The sequence below is a fragment of the Sminthopsis crassicaudata genome, chromosome 5, assembly GCF_048593235.1.
Source record: "Sminthopsis crassicaudata isolate SCR6 chromosome 5, ASM4859323v1, whole genome shotgun sequence".
In the NCBI taxonomy this organism is placed as follows: Eukaryota; Metazoa; Chordata; class Mammalia; order Dasyuromorphia; family Dasyuridae; genus Sminthopsis; species Sminthopsis crassicaudata.
The window spans coordinates 280,249,009-280,270,542 of NC_133621.1; the positions used below are offsets into that span (position 1 = coordinate 280,249,009).

Genomic DNA, 21,534 nt, shown 5'->3' on the forward strand with positions numbered 1-21,534 from the left:
GTGTACTTCATACAAGATGTTTCCCTGGTGCCTTTTCCTGGTTGTCCCCCTTCTCTCCTCTGCCTCCTGGTTCCTTCAGCATTCTCCAAAGCCTCCTTCTCAGGAGTCCTTTCTCAATCCCTTCCACTGCTAACTGCTTTTCCACTGAGATTTTTCTGTCTACACTGAATATATCCTGAATACACAGATTTATTTGCATATTCTCTCCCCTATTAGATTCTAAGATTTTTCAGATCAGGGCTTGCTTTTGTACCTCCCTCTTTTTGTTTATTTAGTGCTTAGATACTTTTTGAATGAATAAATGAATTATTAATTAACAAACTATCAAAAAAAAAAAAAAAGAAAAAAGAAAAAAAAGGAAGCAGATTAAGGCTATGAGTAAGAACAGTGGACTGCCTTCAAGCCAGACCTCTAAGGGGCCTGCTGATTTTTTAAATGAGATTATCAAGATCACTGTGGTCTAATTCTCAGATTTGCCAAATCAGGAGCTTTGTTATTAGTTTGCCCAGGGAAGATCAGTTCCTGAAAAATTGATTCCCTTAGAGTGAACTCAGATCTGATGAATGAAATTTAGCATTCTGGAGCTCTTACTGGCAAATGCTAATTTTCAAGTGGATTGTAATAGTCATGTCAGTCATTCATACCACTCTTTTTCCAAGAGGGGAGCCTATTTGAAAAACCAATTAAAGGAGGTAGCATGATGCAATGAATGCAATGAATGGAAGTGCCATCCTCAGAGTAAGGAAGACCTGTTTCTGATACATACAGGCTGTCTGGCTACAGGGGAAACAACACTGAACTTGGAAGTCCTGCAAAATGAATGACAATCCTGCCTCTGAGAGATATCCTCTGAGATCCCTTCCAGTTGTATATCTATGATCTTATGTGGGACCTTGGACAAGTTATTTCATCTCTGAGACTCAGTTTCTCCATCTGTAACATGGGGGTTCTGGAAGTCCCTTTAAATCTATAAAGTTGTGACCTTGCTGAGACCAAAAACGGTCTTGATACCAGCATCAAAAAATAGTGATGTGGAATGAGTTTTCTCTGGTTCAGCATCCTTTTGTCAGTCAGACAACTTTTGCTGGATAACTTCTCAGTCCCTGACTGATTCCTCTCCTTTTGCTACAGTTGTTTTCCAGGGCCACTATGCTTCTATTAACATCTGTCATGAATCACATCATCATCCTTCTTCATCTGAACTAGCTTCCACTTCATGCTATAATTCCACATTGATGGATCCCAGTTTTACCAGTTAAGTGCCCTAAAGTTTCTGGTCATATGACTTGCTTAACCACAACTAACGTTCTTGTGCTTTTATGATAGTCATGTGCTTCTGGTAAGGAACTTCCTTTATCCATACATATTAACATGGTCTTTACAATTTAAAGTCTTAGAGAGGTATCTAAGACACTGAGAGCTCAGCAACTGGCCTAGAATCATTACCCAGTTTTAAGAAGCAGGATTTGAATCCAGATCTTACTGATTCTTAAACCAGATCTTTCTATCCCCTAAAGCACATGTAGATAATAATAGTCACATCTTATATTTACTTATAAGTTACAAAATCAACAGCTTAATTTGCATCTGATAATAAATTTTCTACGTAGGGTTTTAAGGTCTGTCAAGTCCTTTAGCAATTAATTATCCCAGAAGTTAAGTAGTATAAACTATAGGCATAGGATTGTAAGATCTTAGGTCCACACATGTGCAAAAATGTTTGTGCTAGCCTATTTTGATAAATAGATGGATGCCCATCAGTTGAAGAATGGCTGAATAAGTTGTGGTATATGAATGCTAGGGAAAATTATTGTTCTATAATGATCAGCAGGATGATTTCAGAGAGGCTTGGAGAGACTTGCATGAACTGATGCTGATTGAAGTGAGCCGAACCAGGAGATCATTATATACAGCAACAGCAAGATTATATGATGATCAATCATGAGGGACTTGGCTCTTTTCAACAATGAGGTGATTCAAAGGAATTCCAATATATTTGTGGTAGAAAGAGCCATCTGAATCCAGAGAGAGTCTATGGAGACTGAATGTGCATTAGAGCATAGTATTTTCACTTTTTGTTGTTTGTTTATTTCTCGTGGTTTTTTTCATTTTTGATTTGATTTTCTTTTGCACAGTATGACAAATATGGAAATATGTTTAAAAGAATTGCACATGCTTAATCTAATCAGATTGCTTGCTGTGTTGGGGAGGGGGAAGAGGGGGAAAAGGGAGAAAAATTTGGAATGCAAAGGTGTTCATTCAAGAGTGAATGTTAAAAACTATTTTTGCATGTATTTGGAAAAATAAAATACTATAATTAAAAAAAAACCCAGATAAAACAAAATGAAAAAATGATTTTAGGTCCAGAACTAGAAAGGACCTCAAGAAATATCAAGTCCAACTATCTCTTTTTATAGATAAAGAAAGTGAGGTCTGGGGAAATTATATATTTTATAAAGGGGTCACAGGATCACACATTCAGAGCTGAAAGGAATCTCATAGCATGAAACTAAGACAGTAGTGTCAAACCCAATTGAAACAAGCCCCAAGACCCTATATATTTTTCTGGCCTTCTGGATATTGACTTATTGATTAAAAAAAAATCACATATTAACATTTTATGTATTCAATAGTTTTTTTTTTTTAAGTTTTATTAAGTGTTCTCTGATTTCATTTTAATTCTTTTCAGACTGCACTTGGATTGTTGTTTGGGAAATGGCCAAAGCCCTGTATTTAATACTTCTCATCTAGATTAGTTTTTTTTCATTTTGCAAAGGAGATTAATTGATATATTCTAAATCACAGATAATAAATGTTAGAGGTGGAATCTGAAATCTGCTTTTCTGATTCCAAATCCCCAAAGCAGAAATCTGCTTTCCTGGTTCCAAATCCAAATCCCACTGAACCACAATGAGTCCCATTTTATAGATAAGGGAACTGAGTTCAAGAAGTATAAAATGACTTGTCTGTAATCATGTAGTCCTTTTCCCAACCTCATCCATAGATATTAGTGTCTCTCCTGCTTGCTCTGGGGCCTGGGACAATTCTACTCCTCAATTGCATATGGTAGAACATGTTGATACTTAAAACCCTATGGAGGATTCTTCCATTTGAATCAGGCTGGCTGGTAACTGAAGGTCAGACCAATCCCTCCAAACTCAGATGTCAGTTCAGATAATGACTGGGAAGAATTTTGTGGACTTCATGACACACCCAAATAGGGATTAGTACCTGCCTGCAAAAACCCCTGTAGAATTCTGGTTTCTTTCTTCCATCCAGGACAGTTTTTAAGCAATCAGTGACTTGAGATGGAGAGAATGGCCTTAGATAAATAACCATGTCTAATGATTTTTCTCTTGTCAGCCAAGCTTTCATCAATTTGAAAGACAGGTGAGTGAACAAGTTTTCTGCCAATTAGGCTAGGAGGCTAAATTCCTTTCCTAGGCTCAGAAGGCAGATTGGTAGCAGGTGCCATGCAGTACAGATGGCTAATCACTAGGGACTCAACGGTTGCCAAGGTAAAAAGCTGAGCCATCTTCAAGCAAGCCAACTGCCTAAAGACAATAACCATTACACACTGTGCCAATCTCATAAACTGAGGATGGAGATTCTCCCTATTGGCTTCTCCTTCCTCCAAGACTATAAATCTATTAGGCTCAGGACTGCTTGAAGAGGTCCATCCTTTCTGATTCATCATGGCCTTTTGTCCTCACCCCTGTCTGAACAGCAGAACAATTGGTAGATGTTCAAATATGGAAATAATTTTCTTGTAAATGAGTTTAATTTTTTTTTCTTTTAATACTGGATTGCTTGCAGAACCAGAGTGCAAGACAAATGCCCCTAGGATTTACTGTCCATTCATTTTAATCTCATAATGTTGTTTATATCTTATTAAATCACAGATGCTAAATCAAGGTTCTTCTCATAGCTCTATATATGGTACTGTTGATGATCAGTAGCAATTGATCATCTAAATATCATTTTCTCCTAGCTATTCTATGCATGATACAACCCCTGAGATAGCTTTGTTCTGTTGTAATGATGATAATAACAGGTAGATAATAATAACACCTACTTTGCACCATGCAAAAGATTTATGAATATTATTCCACTTGATCCTCACAACCATCTTGGGAAGTAGATATTATTATTCTCTTGTTGTTGAGGAAACTAAGGCAGACTCCTGTTACATGAGCTCACCTATGGTAACCCAATTGGTGAGATCTGAAGTCAGTGGATAGAGCAATGGGCTTGAAGTCAGCAAGGAAAAGGTATAAAAGACACTTCCCAGGTGACATATAAGCAGAGGAGGAGTTAAAGACTCAACCATCAATACTTTGCCTGTCAAATTCCTATTCCTCCTTTAACATGAAATTAAAATGCTACCCTGCAATTAGATGGTCAACCAACACTTATTAAACACCTGCTCGGTGCTAATCCACTGTGCGAAGCAATTAAGATTGTTGATTTTGTCCTTTTTTCTCAAAGAAGACATATGACATCAGAAAGGTGATATCATGACTTGCAAGAGAATTGGATTTAAGTGAGGCAGGGCTGTACAAAGTCCTCAGCCTCAGTCTCTCCTCCAGAATCATCTAGGTCCAGCAGGATGGCTGGAGATGGCCTTGGCTTAAGCTAAGGTCTTTCCTATCCGTTGGTCTGAGACAACCATCCGGTGATTTAAGGCTACATAAGAAATGAAGCAAAAAATGACTTTTACTTACTCAAAATAAAATCAACTCGCTAGAACAGAAACAATTATTATTTACTCTCACTCTTAGCCATTAAAACCCAAATAATAACAAAGAAAGGCTTGGGCAAGAATCTATTATTGGCCTGTGAGAGTCAGAGTGATTTGTGTTTAAGGAATAATCAAGTAGCTTCATTTGAATTCCAATGAGAGGAAGGAGGAAGGTAAAAAAGGAGAGAGGGAAAGAAAATAGGAGGGAGAGGGAGAAGGAGGGGAGGAAGGGAGTAGGAAAGGAATGGTTTTGCCCAGTGGAGCAGCTACTACTACTTACAGATTGTTGTTGGTTCTTCTTTCTCGAAAAGGTCCAACTATATCTGGAAGGTGATGTCATGATTTGCAAGTAAATTGGATTTAAGTGAGGCTGGTCTGTGCAAAGTCAGCAACCTCCAGACCCAATGTCAGGTTTGAGGCAGAAAGGTCGATTAGCGAGATGAATTTCTTCATTGTTTCTCCTAACTACATCTTGCTCCTGGGCACAGATGACTGGAAATGACCCTGGATGTATTGGGAGATCTTGGACTTTTTAAAGCAACTTGTTTTTTCCCCTCTATTTTTTATTTTCAAAACATATTCAAGGATAATTTTTCACCATCGACCCATGCAAAAACTTGGTGTTTCAATTTCTCCCCCTTTCTCCCATCCCTCCCCTCGATGGCAAGTAATCCAATATATGTTAAACATGGTAAAAATATATTTAAGTTAATTTATTAAGCAGTCACTGTGTACCAGGTACTATGCTAAGCAATAAAGCTATAATGCAAAGCAAAGAACAGTTCCTAATGTCAAGGAGCTCATTGTGGGGAAAAAACATACAAAGAACTATGTACAAACAAGATACAAACAGGATTGTTTGGTTCCATTCCAACCAACTTGGAATGGTTCTCTCTCCTTCCCCCTGATCCCACCCCATCCTTCCACATTTAGGATAGAGAAAAATAAGAGAAATCTACAGGTATTTAGTCAAAGAAAGAATATGCAAAGGTCATCCTAGGCTACATTATACATTCAGCTCAATTTCCTATACTTTCTAGATTTGCATCTACAGAGTCTTAATTAATAACTCCAAGATCCTTCAAAAGCCACAAAGATGCAGAACCACTAAATCTGAGGGTCAAAAGGGACCTGAGTGGTCTAATCCAATACTTAAACAGGAGTTCCTACTTTTAGTTATCCAAGTGCTCATTTAGCTTCTGCTTGAAGATCCCCAAGAAGCAGGAGCTCCCCCTCTCTTGAAGCAGCCCATAAAAGTTGATTGCTTAATTACATTTCGGGGCAGCTCAGGCTTTTCCTCAGACTAAATTGGCCTTTTAAAAAACTTTCTACCTATTATTCCAGATTTGCCTTCTCAAGTTAAACAATAATGTTAATCCCTCCCTTTCACTTGACAGCGCTTGGAGAAACTTAGGAACTGCCATCGGGTTCCCTCTGAGTCTCCTCTAGGTCAAACATATTTATTTAATTGTATTTATTATTATATTTAAGTTTCCCTTGAAATCCCAGACTTTGAGCATTTAAGACAGAAATCTGATTATAGGATGCACACAAAACAGGTGTTCTTAATGTGTAGTTCATGGATGCCAGGGAATCCACGGATATATTTCAAGGACTCCATAACTTGGATAAGAAGAAAATGTTTTTATTTCAGCATAATTAGTTTCTTTTATAATACTATGAATCTTATACATTTAAAAGCATTATTTTAAAAACATAAAATTATTCTAAGATGAAGTTCAGGGGCTTCAGCATATTGCCAAAGAGATCTATGACATATAGCATTAAAAAAACACCTAACATAAAGGGTAAAAGGATAATTTTATGCTGAAGTTTTGGAGGTTGGAAAAAGGGAAGGAAGATTTGTCCACTCCCTAACTTTTTTTGCTTTCCCCTTCTCTGGTCCTTCCACTAAAGAAATCACAATCTGTTCCACAGAGATGGAACAAAAAGCTTTCACAGTGTTCTGATCACACAACAGTGAATAAGTGATCAATATCTTAAAACACCTACTATATATTAGGCGCTGTGTAGTGGGCTGAGTACACAAAAAAGAAGCAAAAGACAGTTCCTGTCTTTCAGGAACTTACCATTTAATGGGGAAGGCAATATGAAAACAAGTATCTATAAAATGGGACATAGGGTAAAACATGAAATAAACTTAAAAGAGGTAAAGCAGTGGAATTATGAGGGGTTAGGAAAAGCTTCCTATACAGGTTGGATTTTACTTGGAAATAACTTTTTTATCAGCCCCACTTTCTTTTTTTAAACCGAATTTCAAGGTGCTGGAAGGATATTAACATCTCCATCTGGAAGGGAAGCTATAGAGGCAACAGGGTACAAGGAGAAGATCACTGGATTTGGGAGTTGGAAGATCTTGCTTTAAATGTTGCACTGTCATTTTGATAGGTCATCTAATCTGACTGAGTTATTAATAGTTTCTTCATCTGTAAAATGATGGTCGCACTCTATGTCTATTGAAGGTTCTTTGTAGCTCAGAATGTATGATCCTATGACATTGGAATTTGGAGAAAAATTATTTTTGGTTTCGGCTCAAGCTAGCCCAGAATGAAAATAGCATTTGCCAAATGTGATAGCCATTAAAAAACCTAATGTTGAAAACTTTATGCATGTGTTTTGAAAATAAAAAGCTTAAAAAAAATCCAAGTCTTAAAATAAAGTCAGTTGTAAATATGAGTAACGTAGGGCTTGGAGAAACAATAAGGAAATTCATCTTCCTTGTTTCTTGCTAACTAGTCCTTCTGCTTCAAGTCTCTCCTCACTTGCAAAGTGATTCTCCTAAAAGTGTAGTTCTAGCCATGTTATATCTTCCTCCCCTCACAACTCCAGTGGCTCCCTATTAGCTCCAGGATCAATTTTCTGTTTCATTATTAAAGCCCCTCTCCTTCCCATCTTTCTAGTATTCTTTTATCTATCTCACTTTCCTCCATATCTTCTAGAAATCAGGGGAAGTAGCCTCCTTACATCTTTCTCAAACAAAGTATGTCTTGTTTCCATGTTTGGAATTCTCTGTTCTTTCATTTCTGCCTTTTGAATTTCCTCAAGATCCAGCTCATGTCCTACTTTTCATAGAAAGTCTTTTTCAATTCCTCTTCCCCCCCCACACAATTGCCAATGCCTTCTCCCTCTGTGTACCTTCCATCCAATAATCTGTACATATCTCCTATATACTTAGTTACTTATACCTTTTCTCCCTCATTAAAAGAAAAGCTTTTGGAGAGAAGGGAATTTTGTTAATGCCTTTCTTTGTATCTTTAGTGCTTGGCTTAGTTCCTGGATATGTGATTTATAAATGACTAATAAATGTGATTTATAAATGTTCACTATTTAAGATGAGAAAGATTATGAGGGCACAGCATTGCATATCCTGTCAGACTCACTCAATGTGTCCATTAGTTTTGCTAAAGTGATTCTGACAGGTATACAATATTCCACACTCACAATCCTTCACCTCTCCAATAGTCATATCAATTAGTCTTGAGTAATGTTTTATCTCTTATAAGGGAAAGGTAGGAAGGTGGATGAATAGCTGGTGATAAGTGGTATAAAAAAAAAAAAGACATCAACAAAGTTTTCATTTTTTTAAAAAAAATTGAACTCTTTATTAAACATCCAAACTGACATCAATTACATTTATTTAAAAAAATAAATGGCACCTGTTTTTGAGTTCAGTTATGACCACATACCATGAGGTGAAAATATACTAAGACTTTACAGATTTATTTTTTCACATTGGTTGACATAAAACTTTACAGCGTGCTACACAAAATGGCAATTTGGCGGTGGACAGATCAGACTTGACAGCCAGGTTAAGAGCTACCTTCACCCTCAATGACTACAACCTATGCTAGCATTCTCTGAGACATAAACAGTGCTTTTTGTTGAAAGATTTCTCTCAAACACACACAAAAGAAAACCAAACTGCACATGCTTTAAATAAATAAAATTTGTAACAAATAAATCAGGTCTATGTACATACAGTATTTCCAAACATCTTAGAACAGATAGCATTTGGTTGATTTGAGGAAATTGGCTGTTTTTGTTCTTAAAGGGGGTTGCCAGTCAGTCTCTTTGTTAATTGCAATGTTTGTTTCTTTAGGTTTTTAAGTGTTTTAGGATGTAGGCAGCCCAGTTCCCTTCTTTTCCTAATTTAAATCTGCAGGCTGTTAATCCCTCAGAGTGGGAACCAAGCCACCATTTGAAGCCATCTCTCCAGTAAAAACACTGCATTTTAAATTCACCATGTTTGGGCTTTAATGTTAGCTAAGGAAACACACATGATACAGTCTCCAACTTATTGGAAGAACCTTGCACAAAGTTATCCAGGGTGGCTGGGCTCCGAGGCTGGGCCTATTAAATTCTCAAGTCTAGCACTGTAGACTAGAACCTAACAATCTTGGGTAATAACGTTTTTCAGAGACTCCAGGATGCCAGGCACATACTTTTCCCCAACAAATCTATGGCAAAGGCATGGAGAGCCCTTTCCAAGCCATGGTTGGTGGTTCCATGGCTTAAGTCCAAGGGGTATAGTAGAGAATGGGGTCTGAGAATTCATCTTTGTCTTTGGCTGATTGCCAATTGCCTCCCCCCTCTTTTAAACTCAATCCACAATTTATTAGGACGGCCTGCTTCCCTTTCATTGTCAAGGATTAAAGGGTTACTTTTATAACACACTCATAAATGCATCCCACCTTTTTCTTACCTCTTCCCACCTTCTCATTTTCCCCACTTGGATTCTAAAAACAAATCACAGGTCAGTGCAATGAGAGCCTCTGGAATCCCAGATCTCATAAAATCAGATTAGATATTATTGGATAACAAAGGAGGATTTGAAGGAAAGGGGATAATCAGACTAAAGGGTCACTTTACTGGGTAAAAGAGGCAGGTGGTCTCATGATGCTGTCCCTTATCCCTGGCAGTAATTCTCCTCTCCAACCCTTCCCTGGCCTGAGATGAAAAGTGAGGATAACGGGGTAGGAGAGTTGTAGAGGTCTGGCTGGTTCAGGGAGGTTGGGGTTAGAACCAAGAAAGTAGGGAAGGATATGATCAGGTGTAGCAGATGGTTCCCTATAGTCCCCTTCCAGGCAGGTTCCAGGAAGAACATTTCACTTACATCATTGACTACCTATAATATTATACACATATGCACAATTATGTGTTACATCCCAAAAGTCTCCAAAGCAAGAGAAGTGAGTTTGGTTGTTTTTTTTTTTTTTTTTTGACTCACTATAAAAATATTTCCATCTGATGTTAGGAATTAAATATTTCAGAAATAAACCCAAAGGACACAGAGGTAATTGATGACCAGAGGGAAGCCAGTCCCATTCAATACTATTGAGCTTATAGAGACAAGACTGGTCACATCAATAGAAGCCTGGGTACCAGAGACCAAAAGAATGAATTGTAAGAGCAGCTGAGTGAAAATGTCACTCATGTGGTGATGCACAGGGACAAGTTAGGGAGGGGCAGTGTGGATGGGGCTATTACAAACCTCAAGGAAGGCAGGAGAAATCTAAGGAGTGGAATTGTGATCAGAAATGAGAAGAGAACTTGATCTTTCAGCTGAGCTCAATCTAACACCTCATTAGGGTGATAATATACAACATGAGACAGATTCTCTAAAGTTAACAGTGCTTAAAGATGGCAAGTCATCTCCTCCAAGTCTTTGGTTACTGACTCAACTTGAACTAAAAACCCTTTTAAAGGCAATCTGTGGGGAAGTATATTTAATGATCCAGAAAATCAGAAAAGCCCCCCAAATACACAAAGTTCCTCCTGTCCAGGGCTCAATATCCCTTGGGTGCTTTCAGTGATCCTTGTGTTAGGTAACACAAAAAAACAAAAAAACTAAACAAAACAAAAACCTGGCTCTCCTATGGTTAAGAATTTTAAAAATCCTATCTTCTTACCTATGGGGATGGCAGGGAACAGTGGAGGATAAAAGGTTAGTTGGTTTATGTGTAAATTTGAGGAAATTCCTCAACATTTAAAATGTATAGTCACTTAAAAACATATATTTTTCCTGATAGGACTGTGTTTTGTGTTTCTACTATGAAAAAAAAATACAGATTTTAAATCTGAAAGGCTCATCTATTATTATCATTAATGTTTTCAATCTACAATACACCATCATTCTCCCCATTAAATGGGGATGTAAAAGAGTGCCAAGAGAAAAGTTTTATTCGGTTGTTTTTCCCCTCTAACAAAACAAATCATAGGAAGCAGATGAAAAGTACACTTTGCCCCCACAAACTGTATCATTGGTGCTGGTTCATAACTTTTAATGAGATTTCAGAAAAACTCTTCCTTATTGGTAGATTCATTAAAACAAAGAGTGCCAATTATATGGGAGTTGGTCAAATAAATTTAAATCAACATTCACCAATAAAGAATTGTTTTAGGATATCACCCATTACATAAATTTCAGGATATTGTCAATCACAGATGTTTCAGGGTGTCACACCTCTCGAATTGGCTTCCCTCCCTAGTCCCAGAAATTGGAATGTGACCAAATAACATCCCAATGAAGCCTCATTTATTCCATTCCAAATATATACTGATTCATACCAGAGTGAGAAGATTTACTCTTCAGAAGAGTCTTAGCAGTGAAAAGTGAATGAAATAGCTCGATTTCAAGAAAAAGCAATAAACGGTGAAGGGGGGGGACAAACATTAATTCCCAAGGGGAAAAAATGGGTTTTTAATCATTCTTTTCAAATGAAAAAAAAAATAGCAACATAAAGTATTACAGAACAAAGATATCCCCTGCTCAACCCCTGAGTATTTTTCAGGGCCTTTCTCTGAAAATAGACTCGGGATCCTGGTTGTGATGTAATCAATGCTACAATTTGTTTATCCCTCTTCACAGATACAGGTGAATACTGATCATGAAAAACAGACATGGAAAGGAAACTGAAATGCCCCTTGGAAACTCCTCTCCAAGAGCCCAAGACCCTCCTACTTAATCCTGGTTTGGTGAGTCACTCATTGGTACAAACAAATCCACCAAATGAGAGACTAGATTGGGTATTATTTTTTTAAGCTTGCCACAAAATCGCAGTCACACCTATTTTTTCCCCAAATGCTTACCCCCTATTCCATGAAACCACAGTTCATACAATCACATTAAATGAGAGATTTCCCTAAGAGCAGCTATTTTTAAAATATTGCACTTTGTTCGAATCCAGGTTATTAAAAACAATGCTTCCTGAAAATATACCAAAAAATTCATCGCTGTTTCAACAGTTCTTCATATTAAAAGTTAACACACATTTCTGTACACCTGAAGGAAGGTGTGTTTTGAATAACATGGAGCCAAGTGGAAAATTTCTACTTACATAGACTTTCCATTTTCAAACATTTAAGAAAGCATTTGTTCCTCCTTACTCAGAGGCTAAAAAATTTCATACAAGTTGGAATTTGTAAAATTTTAAAAAATGCTTTAACTTCAACACCGTTTTCCATAAGACTACCAAAGACAGATGGCATCTTTAGTTCCCTAATCTCCTACCTTCCAGAGAGGACCTTATCAGCATTGTGGATGATTTGTCCTCTTATCAGTATCGTGGCTGATTTCATTATCCACTTCAATCCCCCTCCAATCAACGACCCACCCTACAGTCTGAAGTGACATCATGCTCTCTAGTTGACCAAGAAATCATGCTGAAGGAAGTGTGAATTGCTTTCTATAGCAACATAACATCCTTCCTATGTCTGGCATATGCTTTGAGATTTTCCACAGAGCAAGACAGAAAGGGGACCACATCTTCTTGAAAGGCTGAATGTCTATAGGTTACTCCTTATAGGACCCAATACAAAATACAAATGACTTCCAGACCAATTGCTAATCATGAGCCATATAGAAATATTTGGCACATCCTAGAGCAAAAATTAGTCATTGGTCTGTTAAGATAAAGTCAAGTGGAATGATTAAATCCACCCCTAAATCCTACCATTTTGCAATTTCAAGGAGAATAGATCCTCATTAAAACCCTGAAGCGAGGCTCCTTGTAAGTTGGGAGCCTTTTCAATGTCCCCATGACAAGTTTAGTGAATCACTATGGACACAGGGGTCCCTAATTGGCAGCTAAGTGGATTGGATCCATCTGAAGAAAAGCATCCTTTGATTTTTCTAGTCCCCAGGGCTCATCTTTCATCAAGCCAAAAAAAAGTTTTCTCTGCAACGGAGAGCAATGGAGAAAAGGGTTTGCTGAGATACCCACTTTCAAGAGGTGGATTTTGAAATCCACTTTTACCTTCCCGACATTTCCCATGCACTAAGTCTTCCTGACCCAGGCCCAAACTTAAATACAACAAAAAGTTAAATTAAAAAACGTAAAATAAAACAACCTGACACCCCCTTCTTATGCTGTGCTGGTTTTGCAGAGTGGAAATCTGTTCCAATTAAGGCAGCAAGTAGTGAGGGGAGAATTTGACAAGAGACAGGCTAACCATGGACAGTGATTAAGTAGGCAACTGCTATCAAGTTAGAGAATTGTAATTATTTACAGGTTACAGCTTGAGTCCTCTTGAATCTGTCATCACTGTGCATGACAACTGCTTTGAAAAATTTGGTAGTTAGTATATGTGGAAAAGGTTTGCTATCTCGAAAGAAAGGGAAGCCAGAATGAATAGATTCATCTAGGTATTATTACCCTCTCGATAGCACACAGAATATGATCCCAGTTTTTACAAAATATTGCAAGAAGCGTGACCGCAAAGAAAGTGCCGAGGATGTGCAAGCGGCTCTTCATCATGGGGGCAACAAACTTGGCAATGGTGGACACGCACACGAGAATGACCGTCATGAAGGCCAGGATCACGTTGATACACTTGCCCAGGAGGACTTTGGCGTTCACAGTGTCGGTCTGCAGGGCTTGCTGCTCTTGCTGATGAAGCTCGAGCTTGGAGATGCGGGTCTGGCAGGATTCCAAGGCTTCCTGTGAGCATGGGGGAAGAAGAGAGATGTACAGGATTCAGCGGGGGTTCACCTGAGTGAGGAAGACAGGAAGACTCATCTTCCTGAGTTCACATTACCTGTGTGGCCCTGGGAGAGCCATTTCACCCTGCTGCCTCAGTTTCCTCATCTGTCAAATGACCTGGAGAAGGAAATGGCAGCCCATTCCAGTGTCTTTGCCAAGAAAACCCAAATGAGACACAAAATGGCTGAATGGCAATCTTTGAATTACAAAATGAGGAATGTTGGCTTCTAAACTCACGCTAAGTCTCAGTCTGTAAAGTAAGAGTTAAAACCTACTGACTTTTGCAATTTTTCTTTTCTTTTTTTTTTTTTTCTAAATCCATAACCCTTAGTTTTACAAGCTTTTAACCAATCTTGGTTCTAAAAGCTAGATGACCAAAAATAATCCCTTCTATGTGCTATGGATGATGAATGTTACAAAATCCATAAAGTTTCCAGTCACTCAATGGCTTTTCTTTGCTAGTGATAGAGATAGTCATCATAGGAAAGTAATTATAATGTAAAAAACAAAACAAAACAAACCTTAAAAAAAATTTCAGTTTCATATACTCTTTTTTTGTCTATAATTATCTCTTCCATTCAGTTGTAAGCTCCTGGAGGGAAAGAACCATCTCTTGCCTTTCTTGGTATCCAAAATGCTTAGCACAGTTCCTGGCATAAAATAAGTGCTTATTGACTATTTGGTGTATGTGAAGAACAGAATTTTTAAAAAACCTAATATTGAGGGTTTAAGGCTCCTACTGTGTGCGCTTCTCAATGGAAAGAAAAATTTTCAAGCTTCAATTGTATGCATTTCTCATTTGAGGGGAAAGTCATTCATACATTTTTAATGATTTTTAGTCTAACGAAGACAGAAAGAAAAAGAAAAAAAAAATCTAAGCTTTTAGCTCATTTTGTCCAATAAGATCAAGAGAGATATATGTGAAAGGACTTTGCAATTTTTTTTTAATGTTCTAGAAATGTAGTGGGTCTGACTGGCAATACTATGCTTGAAAGAGCACTTTATGAAACCAAACAGTGCTACATAAACATGAAGAGTAGTGATTATTATTGCTTGAAAGAGCAATCACAATAACAGTGTTTGGTGAGAGCTTTCTTACTAGAAAAACACTGTATAAATATTCCCATTGCAACTTTACAACAACACTGGGAGGTAGATTTTCCCATCTCCTCCATATCACAGAGGAGAAATTTGTGGCAGACAGAAGAAAAGTGACTTGCCCAGGATCTGAAGTCAGGTCTTCCAAACTCTAGATTTAGTGTTCTATCTCTAACTATCTTGCCTGGACCAGGATGATCTTCCTAGGACATGGGGATCATTTGAGGAAGCATAGTGCTTATAGTGCAATAGATGGTGCTGAAGATCCTGTCTCAGATGCTTAGTAGCTTAGAGATTTTAACACTCCTGAACTTCAGTTTCTTCAACTGTAAAATCAGGGGGCTGATTTCATAGCCTTTAAGGTTCCTTTCTGCTCATGCTTTATGAGTGTACTATCTGCCAATAACTATTCCTTGCAATGGAATATCCTTGATGACGATAATAGATTTTTAGAATCAGTCCGCAGACTAATTAATTGTCCTGTTTGCCTCAGTTTCCTCATCTGCAAAATGAGCTGTTGAAGGAAATGGCAAATCATTCCAGTATCTTTGCCTAGAAAACTCCAAATGGGATCAACATAACTGAAAATTGAACAATGGAGTGTATTACATATCCAGATATTACAGAGGAATTGCCTGATGTACAACCCTCTGCCCTACTGTTAAGAAAGGTGAAAAAATGAAGGTAAAAATCTTTAGTGATCTAGGAAGGCCCCTGACCTATTATTCATTCAACAAACATTCATTTCCTGTTTATTGACCCAGTAACCCCTTGAGGGTAGGGACCGTGTTTTTGCACCTGTATCCTCAATGCTGGGCATACAGTAAGCACTTTATAAATGCTGGTTGACTGAAAAACCTGTTGTGATGTTTAATACTGTCTCTCCTAAAATGCATTTGCTTAAGTCATTTTTTTGGTTAAAAGATAGAAGTGAGGGAAGAGAAGGAGAAAAAGACAGAGACACAGACAGAAACGGAGAGGTAGCTAGCTAACAGCTCCAACATTCATTTTAATTTTCCATTAAGTATGTACATTGGAGACCAAGGAATAGAGTTAACACATTGCCATGGCAACTCTCATTATACCAGATGATCAAAGTTAAAGCATCTTCATTTCTTCTCATATAAAGAATACAAGAGTCTTCTCGTAGCATGCTATAAAATCAGTGTAATAGAAATTAAGAGTTCCTATAATATTCCCCAACTTTGGACCTCGAGTGGCTTCAATCCTAAGAACAGGAAGAATAGAGGAGCTCTGTCCACTAAGGCAGCTGAAAGGAGGAGGAGGGAGAATATAAAGAGAACTGAGCTTGGCCTTAGGAAGACCCAGATTCAAATTCTGCCTCAGACACTTAACTAATTGTGAGACAAAGACTAAGGCACTGAATCTCTCTCTTGGTCTCAGTTTCTTCATCTGTGAAATGGGGGTAATAATAGCTCTTATCTTGTAGGATTGGTTGGGAAGAACAAATGAGCTATCTGTTAAGTGCTTTGCAAATCTTAAGTACTACAAAGTATCATCATCATCATCATCATCATCATCATCATCATCATCATCATCATCATCATCATCATCACTATTTTACTAAAGTTTATATACCTCCTCTTGCTTACCAGAACTGAATCAGTTTCCAAGATCCAGCTCAAATTCAGATGTGATAACGATAATATTAATGAGGGCTAACTCTCTGCCATTCATAATGGCATTTTCAGAGACTGCAGGAGACTTAGATAAGGTTGCACAGTTCTAAGTAGTGACACAGTACAGATCCAGGCTCTGTCTGCCTGGCCATAATTACCTCACTATTAGAGGCCAAATAATTTTAAAATGGTGCATCAGGGGAAAGAACCCCGTCTCGGGATTCACAGAATCTGAGTTTGAATCCTAGCTCCACTATGTAACCATATCCAATCCAATCTCTCTGGGCCCCCATTTCTTTATCTGTAAAATGGGGGAATTGAATTATCTAATCTCTAAGAACTCTTCCTGGTCTAGATTTATGATCATATGCATTTGGAGTCAGGGGATCTGATTCCAAATCCTAACTGTAATAATGGGAAGGGGAACAAGGGAAAGCATTTATTAAATACCTACTATGTGCTGAGTATTGTGCTAAGTACTTTACAGATACCAATTCATTCAAACCTCATAAAAGCCTCAATTACCCTCATTTTACAATTAAAAAAAAATAGAATTTGACAAAAATAAAATAACTTGCATAGGGTCACATAACTAGTCAGTGTCTAAGGCTACATTTGAATTCAGCTCTTTCTGACTCCAGGCCCAAGGCTCTGATCCACTGTGACATATAGCAATCTCCAAGCACAGATCTCAGTTTCTACATCTGTTTTTTTCCCCCTGAGGCAATTGGGGTTAAGTGACTTGCCCAAAGTCACACAGCTAGGAAGTGTTAAGTGTCTTGAGGTCACATTTGAACTCAGGGCTGGTGCTCTATCCACGGGGCCACCTAGCTGCCCTTGTTTCTTCATCTGTTAACAAACCAACCAACTAAAAATAAAATAGGAGTAGATCTGTGATCCTCTAAACTTCAGAACCACAGTTTCCTCATCTGCTAAATGGGAGCAATAATACATGCCTGTCTATTCCTCTGCAAACCTTAAAGGGTCATGGATCTGTGAATAAGTGTTGTTTCTTTGCATTATTTTTAGATCTTCATCGAGGGTTCAGAATAAATCTATTTCCTTAAAAACCTTTTATTTAGCTGGAGGTTGACCTGTTCTCTCAGCCCATGGCCATTTGACACAGTGCAGAGGCAAGGACTGAGACTCCGAATCCACACCATGACTAAGACTTTGCTGAGTAAGACTCCTGACAGCTTCACTACCCACCAACATGACAAAACCACATGCTTAGTCATTTCCTTGGCAAGAATTTTTCCCCCTTCTGTAGTTCAAAAGGAGATCAGGAATAAAAGCTTAAATTGAGTTTTCTGAATCTCCTGGGGGCCTTTCACCCCCTTTTTCTCTGCTTTTCACCTTTCTCCAAAATAATTTCTAGGTGATCAGGGAAAAAAAAAAAGGTAAGAAGGAAGTAATTCAAGCACCAACAAAAACCTGTCACAGACAACAAAAGGCCGCCACTTTTGGAAGCAAAATGACATCATACTGGACCCTTATAATTTACTTGCTAAAATGTGAATTATTAAGTGGCCCAGTGTGATAGAAACAGCACTCGTAGCTAAGAGCACGGCCAGAAATGCCCCATAATTTGTCAGTTAACCTGGCTTGGGAAATCAGTGCTTTCCACCTTCTCTGTAATTGCCCAAAGTTCTAAGGTTTGGGGATTATCAGCCAGGCAGCTCACACCATTCCTGGTAAAATGGCTGACCCCGAGTTTCAGTTTGTAAAAAGCTACCACTGTGGCTGATGCTCCTTGTTCACTGGACTCTTAGAGCAAGAGCCTCTGAACTGTCTTAAAAAATCTAGGCCCTTTTCCAACCCATCCCAACTCCTCCCTCCACCTTCATGCTGTGTCCCCAATGCCTGGAATGCTTTTCTGCCTCCCTTTTCATGTTAAAGAATCCTTGGCTTGTTTAAATGCCATTTTCTTTCTTCTACTAGAATTGAAGCACTTAACCTGGGCTCTGGGAACTGAAAAAAAAAAATACATTCTGATAACTATATTTCAATATAATTGGTCTCCTTAGTAATCCTTTCTATCTAATTTTATGTTTTTAATAATATGATTCTGAGAAAACTCTACAGTCTTCACCAGACTCCCAAAAGGGGTCATGACTAAAAGGGTGAAGAGGCTACAGGGGTCCCACATCCCCTCCATCATTTATAGTTATATTTCTTCTTGGCTAGACTGTAAATTCTCTGAGGGTAAAGACTATTTTTAATTTTTTTCTTTGTATTCCCAAGAACATGAATGCACAGTAAATGCTTTGTTTAGTCATATTCAATTCTCCATGATCCCATGTGGGCATTTCTTGGCAAAAATATGGGAGTGGTTTGTCATTGCCTTCGCCAGCTCATTTTACAGATGGGGAAACTGAGGCAAATAGTGTTCTATAACACTTAATCTAGATAGGCTCTGCCTTGGGTGGAAGCAGGAATATATTGGTAAATGTTTAATAACTGGCTTTCTGAAAACAGGGCATATTTTGAATCTGTTTTATCAGTTTAATCTGTCTTATTAACATTTTCTCCATCATTTTATTAAGTCTAGACAATTACCAGAGCAATAAATCAAACCCTAATTTATAGTATTTGCTGATTCCCAAGGTTGGGCTTGTTTTTCAATTTTCAATTAATACTTTTTTTTTTTTTTTTTAAAGAAAAATAAACCCATATTCAATGGCTCAATGTTAAATTCTGGAACAAGTAAGCAAAATTTGGAAAAAGATTTACCTTTCAGGCCATTGCCCCAAGAAACATAATTCTTTGGTGGGTTCCCAAGGGTCTATTCATAGTGATAATTTAATCTTGCTTAATCTTTAAGCTTATCTCTGGGTGGAAGTATCGGGAAGATGAGAGAATATCTTTTATATCACTAGAGAATCACAGAACCATAGTCAAAAGGCTCTCAGAGCCCTCTTAATCCAACTCTTTTATTTTACAGATGAGGCCCAGGAAAATTAAGTGATTGGGTCACACATGCAACATATAACATCTGGGATTTGAGCCCAAGATCTCTCACTCAAAAAACACTGTTCTTTCTTGAGATATTTACATTCAGAGAAGGGAAAAAAAAAACCTCTTTTTACACGCCAGAACTTTTAGGATCACAAACTTGTATAATTATTTTTCAGGGAATACCTCTGTATTTTTTCCCCTTTATTTTAAGGGAATGGCTTATTTTCAGACCAATAGAAAGCTACAATATTTTTGGGGGTCGCTGCTTTCTTTCTACAGGATGCCTAAAATCTTGGCCCTGTGGGAGAATCCTCCATGGCTCAAAATGTCAATGATAGGAAACTGTTTTGCCCTGTGATTCTAATGTGAAGCCAATTCTTGGTGCCTTGTGCTCAAGCAAGATACCATCCCTCTAGAAATTTCATGGCTCCCACCTGCCTTGGAGTCTGCCAGTGTGTGAATTGCTCAATCATGTGGGCTGGCCTAGTATGCAGATACATTTACCTGTCACACAGAGTCTTCACTATAGAGTAGGCACAGCCCAGGTGTATTGTTTCCTCACTGTACCCTATCCTCTTCTGATAATGTCAGCTACCGCCCTACTTATATGCTTCCCTTGTTTCTCTTGCCCCCATTCTCCCACCCCATATGTCTTAATCCTTAACCTGTGAAAGCTAAAACACACCCATAATAAAAAATATACTGCTTTCCACATTCCCAGGCTAGTCTGATTCTTTTTGACAATTTTAACACCAAAAATTTAAACAATTTTAAACACTAACTAGTGGCTGCCCTCAGAAAGCTTACATTCTGATGGAAAGATTAGTTTAAATATAGCAATTAATCCTACTCGGTCCAACCCAACAAGTATTTATTAACTGCCTATTATGTGTGAGATATAAATATGTTTTTAAAAACTACAAAACAGCACCTGTCCTCAGAGGGTTTTGATTCTGTGAAAAGATTACATGTTGATTAACTCCTCTTCAGTCTAGTCCAGCAAGTCCAATATTTATAAATTTTCTCCTGTTCTAGGTATTAGGGTTATAAAAACAAAAAGGATGCTAGCCCTTGCCTAAAAGTCTTACAGTCTATATCAAGACTTGCTCTTCCTACTACCAATCTAAATGTTATCCATTCTTTTAGATCAAGCTCATGTCCTATATTCTCCATCTCTAGCTCATGTTACTTTTTCTGAACTCCCAAGAACTTTCAAGATATACCCTTAGGGCAACTAGGTGATACACTTAACACTTCCTAGCTGTGTGACCCTGGGCAAGTCACTCAACCCCAACTGCCTCAGCAAAAAAAAAAAGAAAAAAGAAAAGAAATACCCTCTTTTGAATTGTATTTCTTGTTCTATACCACAATTTGACAAATAACCATAAGGACAAGCATACTATATACCATGTTGTATTTGGTACTGGAGATATAAAGAAAAAAAATCCTAAAATGAAATAATCTTTGCTCTCAAGGAGATATTACATTTAACATCATTTGATAAGTATTCTAACTATGCACAGTCTCTTTTCCCCAACTAGAGAATAAGCTTCTTCAGGGCAGGAATTATGTCATCTCTTTCCTCAAATTTATATTCCCTCAAAATACTTTATCTTCCCTGAATGAATGGAAATTCCTTGAAGGCAGGGACTAGTTCATTTTTGTTTTTTCAATGCCTAGAAGAGGGCTGAGAATATAGTAGGGACATAATAAATAATTCTTAAGTCAGTGATCCTTTGTTTTGCATCTCCGCTAACAGAACCCTGTATACACAGAATATGTTTAATAGACATTTGTTTACCTGATCAGAGCATTCTAAGAAAGAATGAATCTCCACTTCCTGTTTGGAAAGGGAGAGAGGAAATATGTGTTCATTGAAGGTAGAGTTTTGGAAATTGTGGTCCCATAACCATACTCCTTAGGGTTGTAAAAGAAAAAGAAAAAGTGAAAAAGAATTCACTTTCTCCAGGTAAATTAAAGCTTGTGCCTCTATCTGAATTAAGGAAGAATTTCTAAGTCAGTAGATCAAAGGCTGGAGTGAACCATCCTTCCTTCCTTCCTCTCTGTAGAAAAATTAGGGAGGGGGGCGGTGACA

General features: G+C 37.8%; 1 protein-coding gene across 7 annotated transcripts in view; it reads right to left on the reverse strand.

Annotated features, from left to right (window-relative positions):
* Positions 1-8,339: 8,339 nt before the first annotated feature.
* Positions 8,340-21,534, reverse strand: part of TMCC3 (transmembrane and coiled-coil domain family 3) — a 316,968-nt gene continuing 303,773 nt past the window's right edge. For all 7 annotated transcript variants that reach the window (XM_074271232.1, XM_074271228.1, XM_074271231.1 and 4 more), the window contains one exon: positions 8,340-13,701. In XM_074271232.1, the coding sequence (XP_074127333.1) occupies positions 13,399-13,701 (303 nt within the window). In that variant the 3' untranslated portion in view covers positions 8,340-13,398. The remainder of the gene's footprint in view (positions 13,702-21,534) is intronic.